The 20,665-nt window shown below is 41.8% G+C and overlaps 1 protein-coding gene across 2 annotated transcripts; it reads left to right on the top strand.

The window, feature by feature from the left end:
• Window positions 1–3,569: 3,569 nt before the first annotated feature.
• On the top strand, window positions 3,570–20,462 carry LOC110988685 (perilipin-2-like). 2 transcript variants are annotated; one of them, XM_022252445.2, is made up of 11 exons: window positions 3,570–3,750; window positions 6,059–6,216; window positions 7,595–7,724; window positions 8,052–8,134; window positions 9,514–9,694; window positions 13,176–13,372; window positions 13,932–14,087; window positions 14,828–14,992; window positions 15,841–15,966; window positions 16,664–16,675; window positions 18,520–20,462. In XM_022252445.2, the coding sequence occupies exons 1-11, from the start codon at window positions 3,687–3,689 to the stop codon at window positions 18,613–18,615; spliced, it is 1,368 nt and encodes a 455-aa protein (XP_022108137.2). In that variant the 5' UTR covers window positions 3,570–3,686; the 3' UTR covers window positions 18,616–20,462. The 2 variants fall into 2 exon arrangements, with proteins under 2 accessions (XP_022108137.2, XP_022108138.2); XM_022252446.2 differs by lacking the exon at window positions 16,664–16,675 and having other exon boundaries at window positions 3,571–3,750.
• The last annotated feature ends 203 nt before the right edge of the window (window positions 20,463–20,665 follow it).

Genomic DNA, 20,665 nt, shown 5'->3' with positions numbered 1-20,665 from the left:
GGCCTATCTGAGGACTGAGGCTACATTTTGGTGCTTATATCCACCGTTGTGGTTTGAGGTTAGAGTAGGGAAGCGTACAATTGAAGCAGGCCTATGCACAAGACGTACCGGTAAAGTACGTGCGAATCATGAAAAGAACCCGACCTATATAGCATTATGTTTGGTATCACGCATGGCTTTTGTGAACTCCAGCCCGCGACCCCAGTCTTCACTTGCTGGCACGTATCAAATAATCTTTTCCAAACCGAAAATTTCATTGGAATTTGAAGACGCGTTGCAGAGATAATTTTGATTACATAAGACATTTCATTTTATTTATTATTTCTCAAGGCATAAACAAATACAAGACAACAATACAACTGCAATGGCAATAGCCTTGATGGATTACCACATGCGAACTTAATCATAATCGAGTGGCTCTCTAAATGTTACCATGCTACAGGATCTATAAAATGTGTACAACTAAAAAAGTGGAGTAAAACTGAAACAACAGGCCCAAGCCCCACAAACAATCACCTAGATCCATCCCAGGAAAAAGAAAAAAATAAAAGTGAATAATAACAATAATTGAAGAAAGATGTGGAATGGTCCATGCTCATTCTAAACACAAAAAGACATGATAAATAAATAAGAACATTAATTTTAAGAACAAGATACAATTAAATATAATTTTGTCGTCGCTATAAATAAGTATAATCTTTAATAAGAGGAAATTGAAGTACATGATGAATCGTAACAGATGTAGTGAATTAAGCATAGATACAAGAGTAAATTACATCGATACATTTAGTACATTTCTAGGCAGGAAATTCAACCGTTGTACCAGGTGACAGAAGGTACTTACGTAGGCTAACTATGGAACTTGGACATATCGAATAAAAGTTGTTCTCAAACACAAGGCAAGCTGTCCCATAATCTAGGAAATCGTATAAAAAGAGAGTGGTGAAAGGAATTGGTTCAACCACTTTTGTGCAAGAATATTACATTATCTTGATGCCTGGTATTAACAGATACAAAATTTAAAATATTTAAATCAAAATTATTATATAAGCACTTTATAACCAAGGAAATCGAGAGAAAGTGCAGTCTGTGGGTGAGGTATGGGACTCCAAGCTGCTTACATCTTACCGGGTAACTAATGTTAGGAATATTTGAATCGGAAGTAGCTCTCTTAGGTAGGCCTCGGCAAGAGCGAGTAAAACGGCGTTGGACCTTCTCACTGATTTCCTGATGGGAAGATAAACTGGCTGACCAAACAGGAGCGGCATATTCTATTATGGGTCTACGAAGGGAGGAACACCACTTCATTAACACTGTGGAGTTATTGGTCTTGACTACTCGCCGGAAAAAACCACACAGTTTTGTTGACTTCGAAACAACATTACTTATGTGTTTCTTCCAGCTCAGATCTTGGGAAATTGTGACGCCTAAGTATTTGTAATGAGAGACGATCTCGAGGGAAGTCGAGCCAATGGAGTATGTAGGTCTGGGAGGATTTTTACTGCGGGTAACAGCCATGACTTTGCATTTCGATGGATTAAGGGACATTTTATTAATACTACACCAAGTTATAATATTGTTGAGATCGTTCTGCAAAACTGCCGTGTCATCTTCATGTCTAATCAGATGATATACTACTGTATCATCAGCATACTGACGAGTACTGGACAGGATACAGAATGGAAGGTCTGAAACAAAAATATTAAAAAGTAGAGGACCTAGAACTGAGCTTTGAGGGTGAGGTACACCGGAACTCAGTTCCCCACTGTGACTTTGTACCTTGGAAGATCACCGGTTGGAGTCTATTGCTGAGTTAGGAGTTGAACCATGACAGTGACGGAGCCACATATGCCATATTTGTGCAATTTGCCCAGTAAGATGCCATGACTTATCCGATCGAAATTTGAAGGCTTTGGACCAGTCCAAAAAGATGACATCGGGGGGGGGGGTACGGACATCGATGGCTTGAGCCCATTCGTAATACACTGTGGACAATGGAGTTATGCATGAACGCTTTGGTAGAAAGCCATGTTGTACTTCGGTGATTACCCCTCGTTGTCTCATGTGAGTCAAAACACGATGACTAACGATTTTCTTCAAGAGTTTTACAACAGAACATGGGGAAATTGGTCTGTAGTTGGACATGTCATGTGGATCGCCAGATTTAAAGATGGGCACTTCATGTGCAAGTTTCCAGTCGGAAGGAACGTCACCAAGTTGGAGACAAAATTGAAGAGTTTTGCAAGAGGCGTGGCTAGGCTGTCACAGGCAAATTTCAGCAGCTCTGGTGATATTTCATCAGGTCCTGCTGATTTGTATACGTCCAGATTTGTTAGCAAGTCCTTGACTTCATAAGGTGATTGCATGCCTGTTTGAGAGTGAATCACTTCACTGAGGGGAACACGTAGTACCGGCAGTGTCTTTGGTGCAGTTGTTTTGAAAGATTTGATTGAAAGAGTTGGCGATGTCCATGTTGTCGGTGAGAACATGGTCTGAACCATTGTTGAAATCAGGTCGTCTTCCTTTGGGTGCTGACATAGGAACAGAATCGCTTTTGATTTGATGAGCTATCCGAGCAAAGATCATTCAAAAATGCATGATATGCCGGCGGTGAGGTGCTTCACATTACGTATGGCCCTGTACTTTTCCCAGAGGTGGGTATTAGAAGGGGTCCGCTAAACTTGCTGCTTTAAAGAGTCTGTGTTTTTTACCGGCATAAATGTACAATTTTAACAGTAATCAACGGGCATCGCTTTCTTCCTTTTGTTTGAGGAACATGTCTTTGACTGCAGCGAAGAAAAGGTCCTTGAATCTCTCATGTGCTTTTTGTTCTGTGGATTTACCACAGCAATGAAAATGATGTGAAGCTCTACGTTTTAACACTGGCACATGGGGCCACTGGAAAGGCCTGCATAATCACCTGAACAGGGCTCCAAACAGGATCTCGAAATGGTTGTGGTTAATGTCACAGTTATTATTGAAATAAGATCAGTGTTTAACCACTTGACGCCGGATGACGTGTAAACGCACACATTTTTCCTTATTTGTTCCACGGAGGACGTGTATACTCGATCGGTTCAAGTAAGAATTTTGCTTTACGTGTTTCATTTCGCGGTTGATGTGTTAGTGCGTCGTGCTTAGTTGGATCATGGAGGAAGGATCAGGAGGAAGGAAGGACAGAGTACACTGTTCGAAACGTCGAGTTATTCCCCGGTTCTTCTCAGAACCACACCTACCCAAGAAAGAGATTGATCCACGGTACGGTGTAACCGCAGTTGTTTTACTCATGTTGTTCTTTCACCATGAAACCCTTCTAATGTATGAACAACTTGCATTGTTATGTGGGTGACGATCACGGCTCGAGTGCGTGCGCCGGAAACACGTGAAGGACTTTACGCAAGTCTTGGAAAAGCCCAGTTTAGTCTAAAGCCTAGTCTCCCGAATACAGAAATGTATATACTATGAATCAGGTACCACCCTGTAATCCGCACGCTGCGGTCCAAAGTCATTGCATCATGCACTAAGTCATACATGTACTGTACATGTACAGTACATGTACCGTACATGGCAGTGCACACAGTACACGTACACGCAGCGAGCAGAAGGTCAAAGTACAACATATCCGTCCGTTTGATTCAGTGGAATTGCGTAATCCAGGTAACGATCGCGACGCCGGCAGTTTGCAGATGTTCGCAGTAACGGGTACACAGAAGACTTCGCAAGTCACATCAGAAAGCAACGAGAACCTAGGTAATGGAGTTAATTTCTGGTTTTGTTGGTATGGATCCCGAGCGACTATACGATTACGAGGCCTAGCAAGAAGGTCAATTCTTTTACGGGCAGTGACGGGCCGACGTTGGTTTTTTTGGTATTCGATCTTCGCATTAGCCTGTTTACTGGACATGTTGGCGGGGCCCGCGGCGCCGCGCGCGTGGTGAATGAATTCGCCGAGGCTATTGCGTTAAATTATTTGCAGATCATAAACTTGTCAGTATTCTATTCATCATGAATCACCAGTAAAGTACATGTACCAGCATAAATTGTACGTGGCTGTAGGCTATGCCATTTCATCACAATTTCTCACAATCGTGACGATAAGTTTCATTTTCTACATGTTCTAGCACTTTTCAGCAATTGCATTTTTGTAATCATGGACATGGTCAGGGTCATTGGTAGTGTGCACGTAGGCCATGTACATGTAGGCCTTAATATCTAATCCTAATAGCCCTGTTTATTCAGTTCGTTGTCATTGAAGGGTAGGCCTGTGCAATATCAATTTTATTAAAAAAGTGAAATATCAGAGAAAAATATTGCGATATTCGCTATTTTTGTGATGAAGTCATTTTTTTTCACGTCAGTCATTGACTCATTGCTGGTCACAAGCCCCACGTACACAGTCCCACGCAATGATCTGTAAAGCAAGACGATCCCTCTGCCTCCGTGTCGTAAATTCCCTGGTCAGCTAAGCCCATTTTCAATTCTATAGATAACCAAAGTGTGATGTCTCTGTGAACCAGAAAGTACAGTGCCAATGAATGGTGTAAGGGCGTGAGTTGGTTCACGCATTTTTCTCGCGCTAAAGCCTTTTACACAGTAATTGTGCACATGACATATTCACTTTGTTACATGTAGGCCTAAGGTACCCCAGAACTGTGGGGTCCAACGTCCGCCCCGCTCCCACGAACCCCACAGAAAACGAGCCTTTTTTGCCATTCAGAATTTTTCAGACCAGTCTTGTAGGATTTGTGTACAGGGTGTCAAGTGATATTTGGGTATGGAACTCTCTCAGTAATTCTGATGCATGCAGGCCAATATCATGAATATACACTGTACATGTATTGACTTTCAGCATTACTTGCCTTTATTAAAAATCCATCTGAAACCTTGTCTAGAGTGAACAACAACTCCTTGGTTTTGGACCCTAAGTTGATCAAATTTTAAGTTCTTAGTTTGCTGACCAAAAATACAAAAGTGAACATTTTGAAAAAACACCAAAATTTGGGGGAATTGAGACTCAGTACTTACAGTAATACAGCGTATATCTTCTCACAAAATCAAATTGTATGATGTACATGTATGTGAGGACTGAGCTACAGCATGGAAATAAGAAGCATGAAAACAGTCTTGTCGCAGAGGTGAAATGTCCCCATCCCTCCACCGTCCTTCCAAAAAAGGAGAAAAGACATGAAGAATTCCACTCGTGGACATCATAAATTTCTCTGCAATGACACACACATACAGTGTACAGTAGTAGCCGCTATAAAGTGACAACACTGCTAATATGTTTATACACGTAAGGCAAATTTAGTAGGGAAGATGTTGACATATTTACCGGTACCCTTACTTTTCAGACCAGTCTCACAAGCTTTGTGAACTGGGCATCAAGTGACATGCGCGTATCAAACTCTTTCCAAAAGACAAAACAAAGAAACTTAAAACAAAAACATCAGACTTTCAAAATGCAACAAGAGGTTTTTGGTTGTCTGTTTTCAGAATTAAGAAAGGTAGAGCTCATTTGTTTGTTTTACAGAGGGGAGAGAAGGCCTTTGTTTTAGCGATGGCTTCGTTATTTCTTGAATCTATGATAATACATGTACTTACCTGTACATGTGCGTGCGGAAGGAGCTAACACCCTGTCTATGGAACAGGTTTTGAACTACAAAAATCAACTGAACATGTATGATGCACTTCAAAGAAACTTTCGAAGAAAAAGAAAGCTGGCAGGGACAAGATACATATTTGGATTGGCTTAATAACTAGCAGTTTCGCTATGTGCTACATTAATTGCCCAATGAAATGCTCCGAACGAGTTACGTGTGGTTCAGTATTTCATAAAGGCAAGGTCTTTCAGGGGCACGGTATGCCTGTGAGTTGGCATATGGCTCAGCTAGTAGGACAAACTATCTCTAGTGTGCTGCTGCTGTTCTGAAATAGCGTCAGACATGCTTTCATTTGGGCATGTGCTGTTGGAATAGCAAGCTGGCTCATTGTGCCTGTGCTCAGTTATCCGAAACACTCATTTTGAATCCGTCAATTTTTTTGGAATTTACTGAGGTAGGTCGCAACCTTGTCAGCATGAAGACCGAAGCTACCAATCCAGCAGCTGAGCCCATGGAGACTGGTCCGGGCAACGTGGTGGTTTTGGACAGTACCCCTGGCGTGGACATCATCACTCGCGTGGCCAACATCCCTGTGGTGAGCTCGACCATTGGCCAGGTACAGTCATCACCTTATTTCTCTGTTCCTTGTTGTAGGCAGGAGTCTGTAAAGATAGGTTGCGTTAGTCATTGGAAGATTACAATTTCATATTCAATGCCATCGGTGTGCGTAGTGTGCAGATGTTCTATACGCACGCATGTTAATCTAGATATCTTTTTTAAAAAGTGCAGCCGATGTACATTATGAAAATTTGACGTCCAGAATGCTGATCTACGGTATGTAGCAGTCCAAAGGAAGTGATGTCATTTGAGAGAGATCTCTTCAAGTGATGCATTGCGCATAGGTGTGATTTCGTTGGATTTTTCAAGCTTTCAGAATTTGATCCAAACCTACGGTGTAAGGTTTTGGAACCAAGTCGGGTTTTGCTATGTTTTTGCCTGGGGTACCCCCCAAAAAAACAATCGTACTGCAAGGATTCACATAATTATAGTTGTTTAAAAGAGAGAGATCAAGCCTAAAACAGCATTTTGATGTCACCTTGGGCTGGAGGTTTCATTGGTATCTCTTCATCTTCCAATTTCAACCCTGATCTATCCATGGAAAGTGATTACAGTTTCTTACCAGTGCTTCAGAGCGTACACATATTGGCCACTCGTAACCACCAGTCACAGTCTTGCATTGCAGGGCAGACCTGCATGTTCATGTACAGATCCAATCTTCCCATTGCTATAAACTTTAAAAGGAAACTTTTGCAATGAAAGTCCCATTCCGTTAGTACAAAAAAATTGGTACTTGTTTGCTCACTGTGGAGTGTAGTGCAGTGTCTTCTTACCAGGCAGAAACTGACTTGCCTGGTGCCACAGAGAGCAAGCATGTCCAACTTTGCAGTACATGTAGGTCTAAAGAAACAAAACAGGATATCTACATGTCGGTTTAACCCTAACTACCCCAAACCTACCATACTCCAACAGTAGGTTTTGTGAGATTTTAGCAGGTTTGGTACCGTAACTGATGAACTCGTTGAATTTTGTGAGACTTCGGAGGAAAGGCCCAGGGAGATAGTGTTGGATTCTGTGTGAGTTAAGGCAAACAGGGTTCAGTGTCTGGCCTGCTCTACCAATTGTTGGACTATGCTTGATTTTGTCAGGTTTGGTACTGTTCAGTGCAGTCATCCTGTACTGCCTAGACCCATCCACACCATATCACTCAAACTCCAACGGGCTCATTCTGTTGGAATTTATCAGGTTTGGTACAGTGACCTACATGTACATGTACAAGTACATAAACAAGTACATGTACATGCACCTGTTGGATTTTGTGAGGTCCAGTGTGCTTTCTAGTGCAGGAGCCTAGGGGGTTAGGGTTAATACAAAGAGAACATGCATCAGTGGTTACAATGCTTACCATGACACTTTTGTCTCCTTGTTGCGTGCAGGTGGCCAATGTGTACACTTGGACAAAGGAGAAAAGCACTCTCGCCAACAAGGCTTTAGGATATGCCGAGAAGTCAGTTGTCGTGGCAGCTCAAACTGCCAAGCCGGTGGTTGACCGCTTTGAGAAGCCACGTAAGATACCACCACATCATCCTTTTTGTTTTTGTAGTCCCGTAACCTACACTTGTGTATTTGGTCATATGTGTCATACATGTATGCCTGTTACCAGGTAAATGTAAGTACCGGTATGATTTATGAACTCCACACTTCCTGTCTTTTACATGAAGCCTGCTTACAGACTTTCTGCATTCATTGTTCACGTATGTGTTTTGTCTCAGCTTTGGAATGCTCATTAAGCACTCTTTGAAATCCGCAGGCCAAAAGTTGGTTACTAATTTTTGTCGAGTGTCACGACTATGAAGTTGAAGTGTTATTTGGTGTTTTCTGGTCTTCTTCTAGTTACTATGGCGAGCGATTTTGCTTGCTATCAGTTGGACAAGCTGGAGGAGAAGGTTCCCCTGATCAGCAAGCCGACTGAAGAGGTATGCCCAGTACACAGTAACAGTTAATAATAATAATAACAAGCACTTGTGAAGCGCCATCTACAGTATCTAGCAAACCATTCTGAGGCACTGTATTACCATTATCAATGGGCTCACACATCATCTGAACATTCCTGAAACCGTCTCAGCTCCCTTGGGAGTATACATCAACAGGTCCTTTCCCAGCGCAAAGATGTCTGCATATATTGGATCATAAGTGACCCCAAAATTGTTCAAATCTGGCAATCTCGGTGGCATCTGAAAGGGGACATGTACGGTACCAGCCCGATGCTGCCATTTTCGGCGCAAATAAAACATAACTGTGTCTGCCCTCACAGGTACCCATTTACTCCTGGGTGGAGAGAGGCATGTCGGGGTAAGTTGACTTGCCCAAGATCACAACATGCTGCCATCAGCTGGATTCGAACCCCTGACCCTATGATCAGAAGCTACTAACCCTAACCACGAGGCCACATGCCTCCTTAATTCCACCTGTATTGTTGAAGAGAACATCACATCAAAATGGGCCGTAAATGTTGCCCGCTTTGGTGTCTTTAGTGTGTAGAACACAGACACAATACATTATTTCATGTTCCACTCAAGCTCTAAGCATGAGGGATCTCCTCAAGCAAAACTGACGTGCACCAAGGATTTGAGTGTGCTTGGAGATAATGGCCTCACATAGTGGCTGGCAATCAGGAAGTATTCTTTTCATGTAAAGATTCAACATGGACAAATGGTTCATTTAACTTTGTTGAAACACAAAATTTGCTGCAATACTGCCAACTGACTTCACTGACCTGAAATATGCAAAGCAAACAGTTCAGAGGGCTTGCATTCCAGCCCTGGCAATAATCTTTATCAAAGGCAAAAGATGCAAAGGCTTTGATAAAGATTCAGCTAGGATCAAAATGCCAGATGGTCTGATTGTTGATTTGTTTAAAAGCTGCTATTTCATCCCAGTTGTGGCTTGTTCACTATTCTTGCTCGAATGTTCATTCAAGGGAAACGCTGTCAGCTATTAAGAACCAGCATTGCCCCAAATACATGTAGCTAGAGTCATTAAGCAACAACGTTGCCTGAATGGTGGATGGTTTGGACCATCCAGTCCTCCATTTGGAACAAGGCCTTGGGACATTGTTGCACTGCTGGTTGTCCATCGCCAATTTCATTCATTACAACAGATGGAACCATTCACTTGAAAATAATTGTCCAAGATGTCATCAACCAAAAATGCTACACGAGAGTCCCAGCTGAAGGCAAATGCGAGTCTGCATTGTTAGCAAGCAATTGACTTGTGGTCGAACTGCAGTCCGTACCCGAACTTGCTCCATAATTTCTTGACCAAGCTTGCTCAAAGTCGTGTCTTCTCCTGGCAGGTGGTGGCCACAATCCAAGACGGCACCCGTCAGGTGATCGAGGGCACCAAGCAGAAGGGTGCTGACGGCCTGAACGCTTTGATGAACACCCGCGTGGGCAAGGCGGTCACCTTTGGGCTGGACACGGCCCTCGCTGTGTCCGAGTTTGCTGTGGAGTACTACCTGCCTCCTGATGATGCAGGTGAGAAATTGGAGGGGAGGGGATGGTTGTTTGTTTGTCAGTTTGTCTGTCTGTTGTCTCTTTGGTCTCCATCTACACTTGCTTCATCTCATGAAGGCTGGGATGGGGGTTTGTTGGCTTTAAGAGGAGTGAGGTTGAGTGGTTAGTGAGCTTCAGTGGATAGTGAGCTTTGAGTGTTAAATATTAGTGACTTTTTTATCACCCTTCAAAAAAGGAAAGGTAAAGCGGTTGGTTTTCTTGGGAGCATCGTTTTTATTGAGTTAATGTACTTATGTGCTTGTGTACAGTGTACCGCTGTAACTTCACTTGAAGTAAAGAACGTTGAAATTGTACATGTATTGTTCAAATTCACGAGTTTTCGAAATTGTATAGTCAGTGCCCTGACTTCACTTTTAATTCGGAGAAGCCTGTGGTGGATGTACATGTAGTTCATTTTCTAAAAGCAGATTGTGCGTATGATGAAATTGTTTTCAGTTTCGCAACTTTGCTTTTAGCTAGAGTTGAGGATATGATGAAATATTCACCTGTTATCGACATCCCTCCCCATTTGGCCCCCCCCAGAAAGAATATCGAGCAAAGGTTGCAAGATACATTCACCCTATCTCTAAGGTCAGATCCCATAGCCCATACCAGCATTAAGTCAGCCCTGCTTCAGGAGAACAGTTGATAATAGTTGATAAAAATAGCATTTATCATCAAGTCAACAAGAGACAATGGTATGCTGCATGTTTTTTTTCTCCAGCAGTTCAAATAATCTGTTGAACAAAGCGTCGTCTAGCCATTCTTTGTTTAGGGGTAGGAATATCTGTGAGTCATTCTGTTTGTTACTTTATTTTACGATTCGACACTTGATAAAGAAACCAGCAGACTTTGTCAAATGAGAACAAAGTGTTTATTAGCCACAAACTGTGGAAGGAGGCCAGTTCGGAGGTATTTTCAAGCAAATTGGTGAATTTCGTTCCTTCCTTTCAGGCTTGTATCACTTTGCTTTTTTTTTAATTCCATACCCCGCGGGGGGGGGGCATTCTGCCATTGCAGTGCCCATTCCTTGTTAACTACATGTACCTCATTTGCTGAAATGAACCACTTCTAAACCAGGTATCGGTTTGCATATTTTTCTCCTGTCCTTTTGAAATACATGAGTAAATATTAACTCGGTCTGAATGTTGCACATTATTAAAGTTTAAGCATTTGTTGTTCAGGGCCTTTTAAATCCCAGGTGTTATTTGATCACCTTTGAAATGGACGCTTCTTTACTTAATTTGTCTGTGTCTGAGTTGTTATCAGAGCTAATTATGGAATGGGTAGATGTGTGCAGTATGTGGATACTCGTTACCTTTTGACCTGTCATTTCGATTTAGCTGATAAAATGACCTCATCACAGTGATTCAAGGATTTATGTAAGATCTGTTGTGACAGTACAGCTCACCTCTTAATGAAGGACAAAGAAATCAGAGTAGAGACGTGATACAGTGTAGTTTCAGGGACAAAAACTTTGTTTCTTGGATGGTCAAATGGTTGTAGGGCTTAAAATGAATGATGATGAAAGATGTTAAAAAAGGTCGGCTGAAATTTCCATGGAATCTGATATTTCATGAAAAGTGTGATTCTAAAGTGCAGTAATGTTGCTCAGAGTGAAAAAATGTACATGTATAGAATTGACTGAAAATGTGGGCAATATAAGTCAAATAATACAAGTGAAATTGCCTCCTCCATTTCCGTATTTCAGTCACAGCAAATAGTGACACTGTTCACAGAAAAGTACCATCGTCCTGTCTCTATCAGTGTGCCTGGATGAACCAGTGTCTCTCTTTTGACTTTCCACTGAATTAATGTATTCCATGAACTAATGTACATGTACGTGTAGTACAAATCCATAAAACTAGATTTCCAGTAACAAAGAGTAAAACAGTAGGTTGTTACGTGACAAAAATTGGCTGCAATATCCTTACTGCGATTCAAAATGACCACATGCATACATGTACATGTACCGGTATACCAGCACTGGCATGTTTCTGTCATTATTTTTTGCTTTCCGTTTCCTGCATGGAGAACAACGTCATTTCTCATCCACTTTATCGTATCTGGGATCGATGTAGGTGAAGGGTTTCTGTAACAAGTGTGCCAGGTTATGGTTCAGAACTTCCTGGTTGAGTTACAGGCATGTTGCCACAACTGTAATTTATCGTTTGGAATGTATTTGCAGGAAATGACAGATCCACATGTAACATAAACCACATTCTCAGGAAACGGGAGGAAAATTAAATGGGGTCACCTTAATGAATCACCTCAAAACAGTAACCGATCCTGGTATCCCAGTAAAAGCCAGGGCAGTAATGCGTGTAAGAAAAGCCATGAATTTTTGTGTCCTGTTTTTGATGATGCACATGTACTATACAGTGCAAGGTAGCACTTCTCCATGTATGAAAACTTTACTTAGCTCATGGTGCTAACTCCATGATTAGATTGTACCAAATGTGTCTGATCAAATTGATAAAACAAGGAAGTTTGCAACAAAATAAAATCTTTTTATAAGTAAGTGAAGGGCTGTTGTTGCATACGTTTACATGTCGTCTTAGCCGTCAGCCATAAATCCATGTGTTCTTGCAAATGTTATTTGATCCTGCATGTTGTGTAGTTGGGACTGTCAGAAATGTTAAGCAAGCTGATTGGCTGATACCTGCAGGGCTCGACCTTAACGCTAGCCCGGCGTACAATGGCTAGTAAAAACCCCTTCCCAACTTGCCCGGCAGGCAAGTTAAAATATGTACACGTTCGCACCTTGAATCCTGTATTGTGTGCTGGGACAACGTACATGTACATTGTACCTAGTACCTATCATCAACGCATCAACGATAGTTTCTCCAGTAGTCAGTGACCCCTATATATGACCAATATAGTTAACATACAATTCGTACTAGATACCACAAACCGATACTGCATCCATAGACTGGTGCGATCCAGTTCGTAAGTGACTTGCAAGCCTCTCGTTGGACAATCATGCCTGGTGAGTGAGTAAGGAACGGGAACCAGTCTACCCATGAACTGCTATCACCCAACGTGATAGCGGTTGATAGAAATGTCTTGGTGGACCAAGACTAATGTTGTGACAGCGAGGAGGACGAATATCCGGACTCCACTACCAGCGACAGTGATTTCTAGCCAACCATGAACAACAGTCAACAACGTTCTGAAGTCAAAAACTGGTTTTAATTGTTATTTTTTTCACTCATTTCATGGGCTAGTAAAAATCTCTGCGGGCTTGTAAAAATCACAATTTACTAGCCCAGCGGGCTACTGTCAGAAAAAATAAAGTGCAAGCCCTGACCTGTCATGCTCAGTAGATATCCAATGATTGGTCACAGTAAAGAGGCCAATATTTGTACCAGTACTGTACCTACGTGTATCATTGTCTTTATGTACTCATAATAATGGTTTATACGTGTACAAAATGTTGTCCATGTATTTTTTTGGTGGTCAGAGAGGAAGCAGGCAATCAAGGATGACTATGACGAGCAGGAGGAGGAGAAGAGGGAGACGCCCACCTCCATCCAGCGCGTCGGCACCCTGACTCAGAAGGTGCGCCGCCGTGTCCACAAGAAGGCACTGGCGAACATCCGCTACGCCCAGAAACGCAGCCAGGAGACCATCCAGAAGCTGCACTTCACTGTGGATCTGGTAAGCAGAAGTCACAGCTGCTTGTTTTAATGTTTTGACTTCAAGGAAGTCAACTGTAGACAGCCAGCCGGGAAGTCCATGTTCCACGCTTGACTAGTGGAGAGCGAGTGTGGTTCATAGTTGAAAAAATTGTCTACAAAACCAGTAAGAGTTATTCCCACAAAGTTAAAGAAAGACGAGCAAGGCACTAGATCAATAAGAATGTGATCATTCGAACTGTCAACAACATTTCAACCAATCATAGAGTGATGGAGAAGGACATTGCTGTAAACTTCTGGACACTTTTTAATGGCTTTTTAGTTTTCTCAGTTTTCTCATGAACCCTCCTTTGCAAAGACACATTCTTGACACAGTTCTCCTATCAGTCAAAACCAGTCCAATTTCCCATATGTATCTGTGTACGGGGGGAAATCAAGTGGAAGCAATTGTTGACTGTTTTTGACAGTTACAGCAAAAGGAGGGTTCAAGAGCACACACTGATAGCGCTTGATAAGTGGAGTGCTTCACTGATCAGCGTTATTCTCCTAATTGCAATCTTGATTGGTGTATTTCAACACAGATCGATTATGCGAAGAAAAGCATCGATGGAGCCAATCAGACCATCCGTACCAATGCAGAAGCGGCTCAGGAGAAGCTTTGGAACACCTGGAATGATTGGACAACCACCGAGGAGGGAAAGGATGAAAAGACCGAGAATTCAGAGGTGGAAAACAAGGTAGAAAGAAGTGATATAATGGTTAGACTGTGGGGTTTGTCCCCAAACTATTTCCTTCAGGACAAAATTAGATAACATACTGCCTACAACACCGTTTCGTGCCTTGACAAATATAGATAGCAAAGCACTGTTTGTGTCTGGTTTCATCATCTGACTACAGCTACTCAGCTACAGTTTTTGTTTTTTTTTCCTGAATGCGGTCCGTTGGTTGATCAGTGCAACACAGTCAAGTGCAGTTTTTTTTTGTCTGACAAATTATTCTAAGCATATTGACCTCAACAAGTTCAGTTAACAGGATCTAAGCCCTGACCTGGCCCAACTTTGCACATACATGTAGTCATTATACAGTATGTCTTCAGATTTCAGTATTTGCGGAACCACTGAAGCAGTCTGAATATCTCGAGGTGGTGTCTCCTTGCATTTTGTACATATGCAAATATGAGATAATCAGTGATAGAGTGCTTTGTAGTTTGATCTAAATGACTCGACTGGAGCTACTGGTTTGGCCTTAAATTGCATCATATGCCAATTGCCCGAACCTGCTTGATGAAACATAGGATTTCCAGTTTTGAGGCAAAAGAATGATTCAGGCTATTTCTTCTGAAACGCTGGACTTATGTCGGGTCTTGAAATGGCATGTTTAGGCTTCTCTAGCCTTGTCTTCAGGCATTAGACAAGATCCTGTCTGGTATCCCCAATCGACATGGCCTTGATGGAGCAAATTTTCCATTTCCCACCAGGAGGGAGAGCAGAAGACAATGGCCATTGCACGGGAGCTGGCCGCCCGCCTGCGCGGTCTCACCCACAATGTAGCCAACTCGGTTGCCGTCCTGCCCCAACAGATCCGTGGCAAGGTGGAGGAGGCCAGAGCCACGGCCGACAGCATCTACCACTCATTTGAAGAGGTACGGAGACATAAAGATCTCAGGAATGTAGTGAGGTTGCCGTTAGCATTGGCCATGCTCTTGGCATTCATTACATGATAAGATCGGCACATCATGACCTGGGGGTGCTCAATGACCTTCTTTTATACACCCAAACCTTTCCAGATCTGTCCTGTCCAACCGTAGAACCCCTGAAGGTTGGGGCATTCCTCCTGCTGTCAAACAATCCCTGTTCTGGTTTTGCAGCACAGAACTGCATGTATTAAGCTCCCATCAGCTCCATTCTGTGATTTTTAGGGACAGTCCAAGTAACTCCATGAATCTCATTGAAAGTCGAAGGTTGTCACAGGATCGGCAGGAGTGAACAAGTCTCATTCGTACATGCATTAGCTAGAACACCAGCATCTGAGCCCAGTCTCATTGCCTTGCCAGGTGAAAGACATGCTCAGAAAGTTGTCGTGCTAAGGGCAGCTTCATGCAGAAGTGGAAATGGGCCATGCTATTACCAACCTCATTGCTGTTCCTAATTTGTACACAGAGATGAGTTTTTTTCACAACCAAAGGTGGAAATAAACAGTAGCGGTACTACAAGTTAGTTCCACTTTCATGGATTTTCTGTTTCTTTTTTGTACTTGAATACAAATATATGAAATAACAAGGTTAGTGTTAATATGAATGGTTCCTACTTTGGCCTGGAATTGCCCCTAGACAAAATGGAGTAGAGAGCCACTCCCAAGTACAGTGAATATTACACTGAGCATAGCATTTTGGCTGATAAACCAATTTTTGTGTTTTTTTCGCTGAGTAGATATTTTCTTTGCTTAGCATTTCCATTTACTTTCCATTTTCCCCTTCCTGTGTTCGCATAGGCTCACTATTTGAGTGACGTGTCCACCAGCATGCTGAACACTTGCCGGGACCAGCTCAACAATCTGTCTCACGTTGGCATGCAGGTGGTGGACTATGTCATCAACTCTCCACCCCTCCAGTGGCTGGTAAGGATGCATTCGAATTATGCTGCCATTGGCTGCCTGGAAACCATGGAAGCCATTGGCTGGTAGCTTCAGCCATTTCATGGAATGTGGCAATCCATTCTGGGCTTGAATCATTGCTTTCATTCATGTGCTTGTTTTATCAATTCTGCAACAGTTTTGTTTTTCGTTTAATGCAGTAAATTCACCTGCACTGCATTGTGTGTGCAAAAACTTTCTTAATTGTGAACTTTCTGAACGGTCTTTTAAAAACCTCTATCTGTCCTCCGTTCACTTGCCCAATTTCTGCCAAAGTTGAGCACATCCACAATATCTGATAAATATTACAAGAAAGGCAGAACTGGTAACACAGATACATGTGTCAGTGTGATTGCCAACGTAATTTACAGCACAGTACATGCCCCCCCCCCAAAGAATTTGTGTTGGCTTGTGAGTCTGAATTGCAAATAGCCCTTTCTCTGTGAAAAGTGAATGGCGACTCCAATGTAAAAAGTGAACATGCCACTCCCATCTTATATAGCCCTTTGATGGGAGTTTCTGAACTAAAGAAATCTACCAGGATATTGTTGAAGGGTGTCATTACAAATGCACGATTGTTACTTTGTGGCCTTGAATCCCCACCATGTGTTCCAAGTGCTTCATCTCTCCTCATTTTGTAACGTTCCCTTTCCCCCTTTGCTTCTGTGTCCATTCTCTGCAGGTTCCAAGCGAGGTAAGAGTTGGCTTTGTGTAGTTGTCCGTCATTCCATCTCATCCATCCATCCATCTTACATGAGTGGGCCCGATCAGTTCACCTCTCATTCTAGACAAGTGAAATTTACAACTTTTTCCAGAATGCACTCAGGCATGCAACTTATGTCTCTTTTTTTTTTTGCTGGCATGTCATTACGTCTGGCAAAAACACTACCCGTAGTCTGTACAATCTGGAATTTTCTCATTCTTGTCCAAACTCCAAGTTGCATGCCTGAACTCTCTTGTCCTCGCACAAATAAGGCACTCTGCCCCTGAAACCGTTACAAAGGTAATTCCAGAAATTAGGGGTCCAAAAGTGACCTTTTTTTGCCCCTGTTGCATTTGACTTTTGTTATTTGACACAGAAATATCACTGGAATTACTATTACTATTTGTTTGACAGGTAATTTGAATTAATTCATTTTTAGAAAATGTTTTCTGAACTTACAAAATCATATGTCAGATGTGACAGGGACACGAAAAAAGTGGACCCCTAATTTCTGGAATTACCCATATGTGAGAGCCAAACATACCGTGTATTCTAGTACTTCAAGTTCCTTGACATAATGTAATTTGAGTCACCGATTCAAAGAGTTACATTAGATGTAGACATTGTCAAGGTTTGTACCCCTATGGTGTCTTGAATAGAGGCCAATCACAACACCATTCACCACCAAGAGGTTGCCACAGAGAGGCATTTTTCAAGTTTATGGTTGACTAAAGCATGACTGCCTTGCCACGATTTGCATTTAACCATTTGTCAGCAGACAATTTGGGGGACATATTGATAGATTGGGACATTCCATGCAGTAGAAAGAAGCAACGATTAACAGAAAATGTTGGGAATAATTCAAGTTCCTTTTGCATAGCCGCCAAATAAGATTTGTCGACCATTTCCCACAGTGCACTGCGAAGAATGGCCTTTCCGTTGCAACCTCTTGATGGCACACTGTATTTTGAATCACCCGTATTGCCAGCGTTAAATTTATCTAATAACCCAAAGGAGGGCTCGTGTTTTCATACATCTCTGAATGCATTCTGAATTGAGATGAGATCAGTACATTTCCAGGGCATAATTATCTTCTCAGCCGCAATAACATATCCTGCCTCAGTGAGGTTTTTAAAAAGTGTGACAGCTATGTTTGCACTATAAATTGAATCATTCCCCATCTGTGATAATCGGCGCACAGCTGACACATTTTCCTTCCACCACCAACAGCTGTTGGACGATATGACTTGCCCATAATGAATGAGATGCTGTTATGACTTGGCAGTGTGATGCAGTAGACATGGCTTGTCTTGAGACCTGATTTTCATCAAGTTGCCCCGGGCGGTCAGACAATATGAATCATGTTTTATCCTTCCTATGAGAATTCATATCTAACATGTTCCCTCTCCCTCAAAACCAAAAAAAGAAAAGATTGTGCACAGCAAGGACGATACTGTTCTGAAGACTTAAGCTGCTCTATTGTTTCCCATTTTGGGAGAAAGGATGGAATGTTGCATCTTTCGTGTTTGCGAAGCCAAATGTGACCGTTGAACTGAGTTCTGTTTTCCAAGATGAATACTGATTTCAGAACATAATTATGACATTGCATCATTTCCATATTGACTTTCCGTAAAATATCTTGCTTAAAATGTGTGTTTCCAGATCACATTATTTTGTTTGAATGTGAACAGGGAGCAAAACTGTTCGTGATGTTCTCAAACTTGGTGTTTACAAACGTGTAGAGCAGTTACATGTATGATCCCATGATCACTAAAGTTATGGTGATGAACTTACAAGAGGAAACACATCTCCATTTTTGTACATGTACAATGTAGTTACCTAATGTGGAGATGGAAGGTATCGAGTTTGACTACGTACCCGGCTCGGACCAGAACGACGTGGATTTGACCAGTGACTCCAGTGAATTCTAGGCACGGTGACATCTGCTATCAATATGTGGTCAACAGGTTGTCTCAAGCAATCAATTGATGTCTGGACATTGAGAATGGCATGACAATCGGACAATAAACTCTTGTTTGTTTGTTTGTTTGTTTGTTTGTTTGTTTGTTTTTCCCATGTTCTTCACGTAGTTGCATTAACAGGGGTGTGAAAATTCAAATTTTTAAGTGATTTCAGTTTTTTTAGTATAGATGTTGACCCTCAATTTCAGCTTTTCTCTGCACCTGCTGTGCACAAATGTATAGGGACTTCTTTCATTTTAGCTATTTGCTAGCTGTTTTCAGCTTAAGTGGTTACTCACACCCCTAATTAACTAACTAGAATAGGATACAGTGCTAGTAGCATGTACATGTAGGCTTTCAGTAAGTGGAGTTTTCCTCAATTTCTGAAAAAGGATGAATCAAACTTTTAGAATAATGGATTGACTTGATCAAGATATGCATGATCATTCATCATTATCATTAAAAAGCCTTTACAATTGTTTGTCATAGATGTCATGTAAGGTCACCACAGGTCTGCATGATTGAGATTGGTTTGCAGTTCTTGCAGTAGAATTCACACATGTGCTACAGTGGATAATCTTACACTTGATAGATTACATTTTGTTGGTAATTTGTTGTGGAAATCCAGGATTTTTAAATTAAATTTAAATTTTTTGCTGCACATAGAACTGTGCATTAAGAAATCAGCCAATCATGTATGTACATGTACTGTCGCCCAATCCTTTAAGAGCAGTCAGAACAATTCCATATCCTACAAGATGAAAACAGGAAAATTGCCAATTTTCCTGGGGTTTCTCAGGAAGGGTACCGGATGAGCTTAGATTGTGCATGACTGGCAAAAGAGTAGCGTCTGGCAAAACAAAATTTCACATTGGGGATATGCCTCTCCTTGAGAAACTCCATTTTGAAGAAGTGAGCCCTCAGTGGAACCAAGAGGATTGTTGATATCCAGATGCACGAATGTACATGTACCTGTATGAAGCTGGCACTCTGATGTAAACCGTACTTCATCTGTTTTTCCAGTTCAGTACCAAGTAACAACCCTGTTCATTTGATCATGTTGGAAGCATAATGCAATTTTGTGACCAGACTTAGGAGTAATTACTGTGGCGGCACAACATCCCTGGACAGGTGGTATCTACATATTACACTACTCTTTCACAAGTAGGGAAAGAGTTGTGAATTGCCAATTATACATGTGCTTGTCCAGCTTAAGAGCACCGATGCAAGTGAGGTGCTTCTGCACTCATGGCATCTCTTCAGATTAGTCTACAACTATTCTCCATTTCACCAAGGCCTTCGAAGCCACGGACAGTGATAAGTTCAAACCATTTCTGAAGGTCATCTGTGATTGGTTCTTTTGTACACAACATATACATGGACATGTATAGTATGCTAATACCTAAGTAAGACTGAAGTCTGTGTAAGATATATTTCTCACTTGGCTATGCAGTATTGCACCGTGGTTTATATGCTCATGGTATGATTGATGTTGAACATTCTGGAAACCAGACTCGAGCACTGCACTGAACTTAAGTGGATACCTTTCCAGGAATGCATATCTGGGCTGAGCCACACCCATTTTAAAATATTTGTGATAAATGAAATACCCACATTCTCTTGATGAAAAATAAATACTAGGTTGCCTAAGTCAGAAGTGTTGAATCTAACAACATTGCACTATTTTCTCTCAAAAAAGGAAATGTAAGTGATGTTTGATAAGTTAGCTTCTTGTTAAGTGGATTCTTTTGTAGTAGATAGTAGCATATGCATTTGAATCTCTGTTGACAGAATAAAATGCACGTAATTGCAGCATATTTGAAGTGTGCAACTTTGTCAGGTTGTTGGTTTGCATTTTTATAGGAGCTTTCATTTTGCCGAGATATTCACTTTTTTACTTTGATTTAAGAATAGAAGGGAGACTGCAAAATTGGGATGGGGGGGCGGCATGGGTGACAAAACAGAGTGTGCCTGGAGGGTGTATGCACTGCCTTGAACATTTTCTACTATGGCTTGGACA

Source organism: Acanthaster planci, linkage group LG05, assembly GCF_054643075.1.
Source record: "Acanthaster planci isolate LZ-2023a linkage group LG05, COTS_SCS, whole genome shotgun sequence".
Classification (NCBI taxonomy): domain Eukaryota; kingdom Metazoa; phylum Echinodermata; class Asteroidea; order Valvatida; family Acanthasteridae; genus Acanthaster; species Acanthaster planci.
Note: the sequence above shows the minus strand (reverse complement) of the source record. Positions and strands in the feature narration are given on the sequence as shown.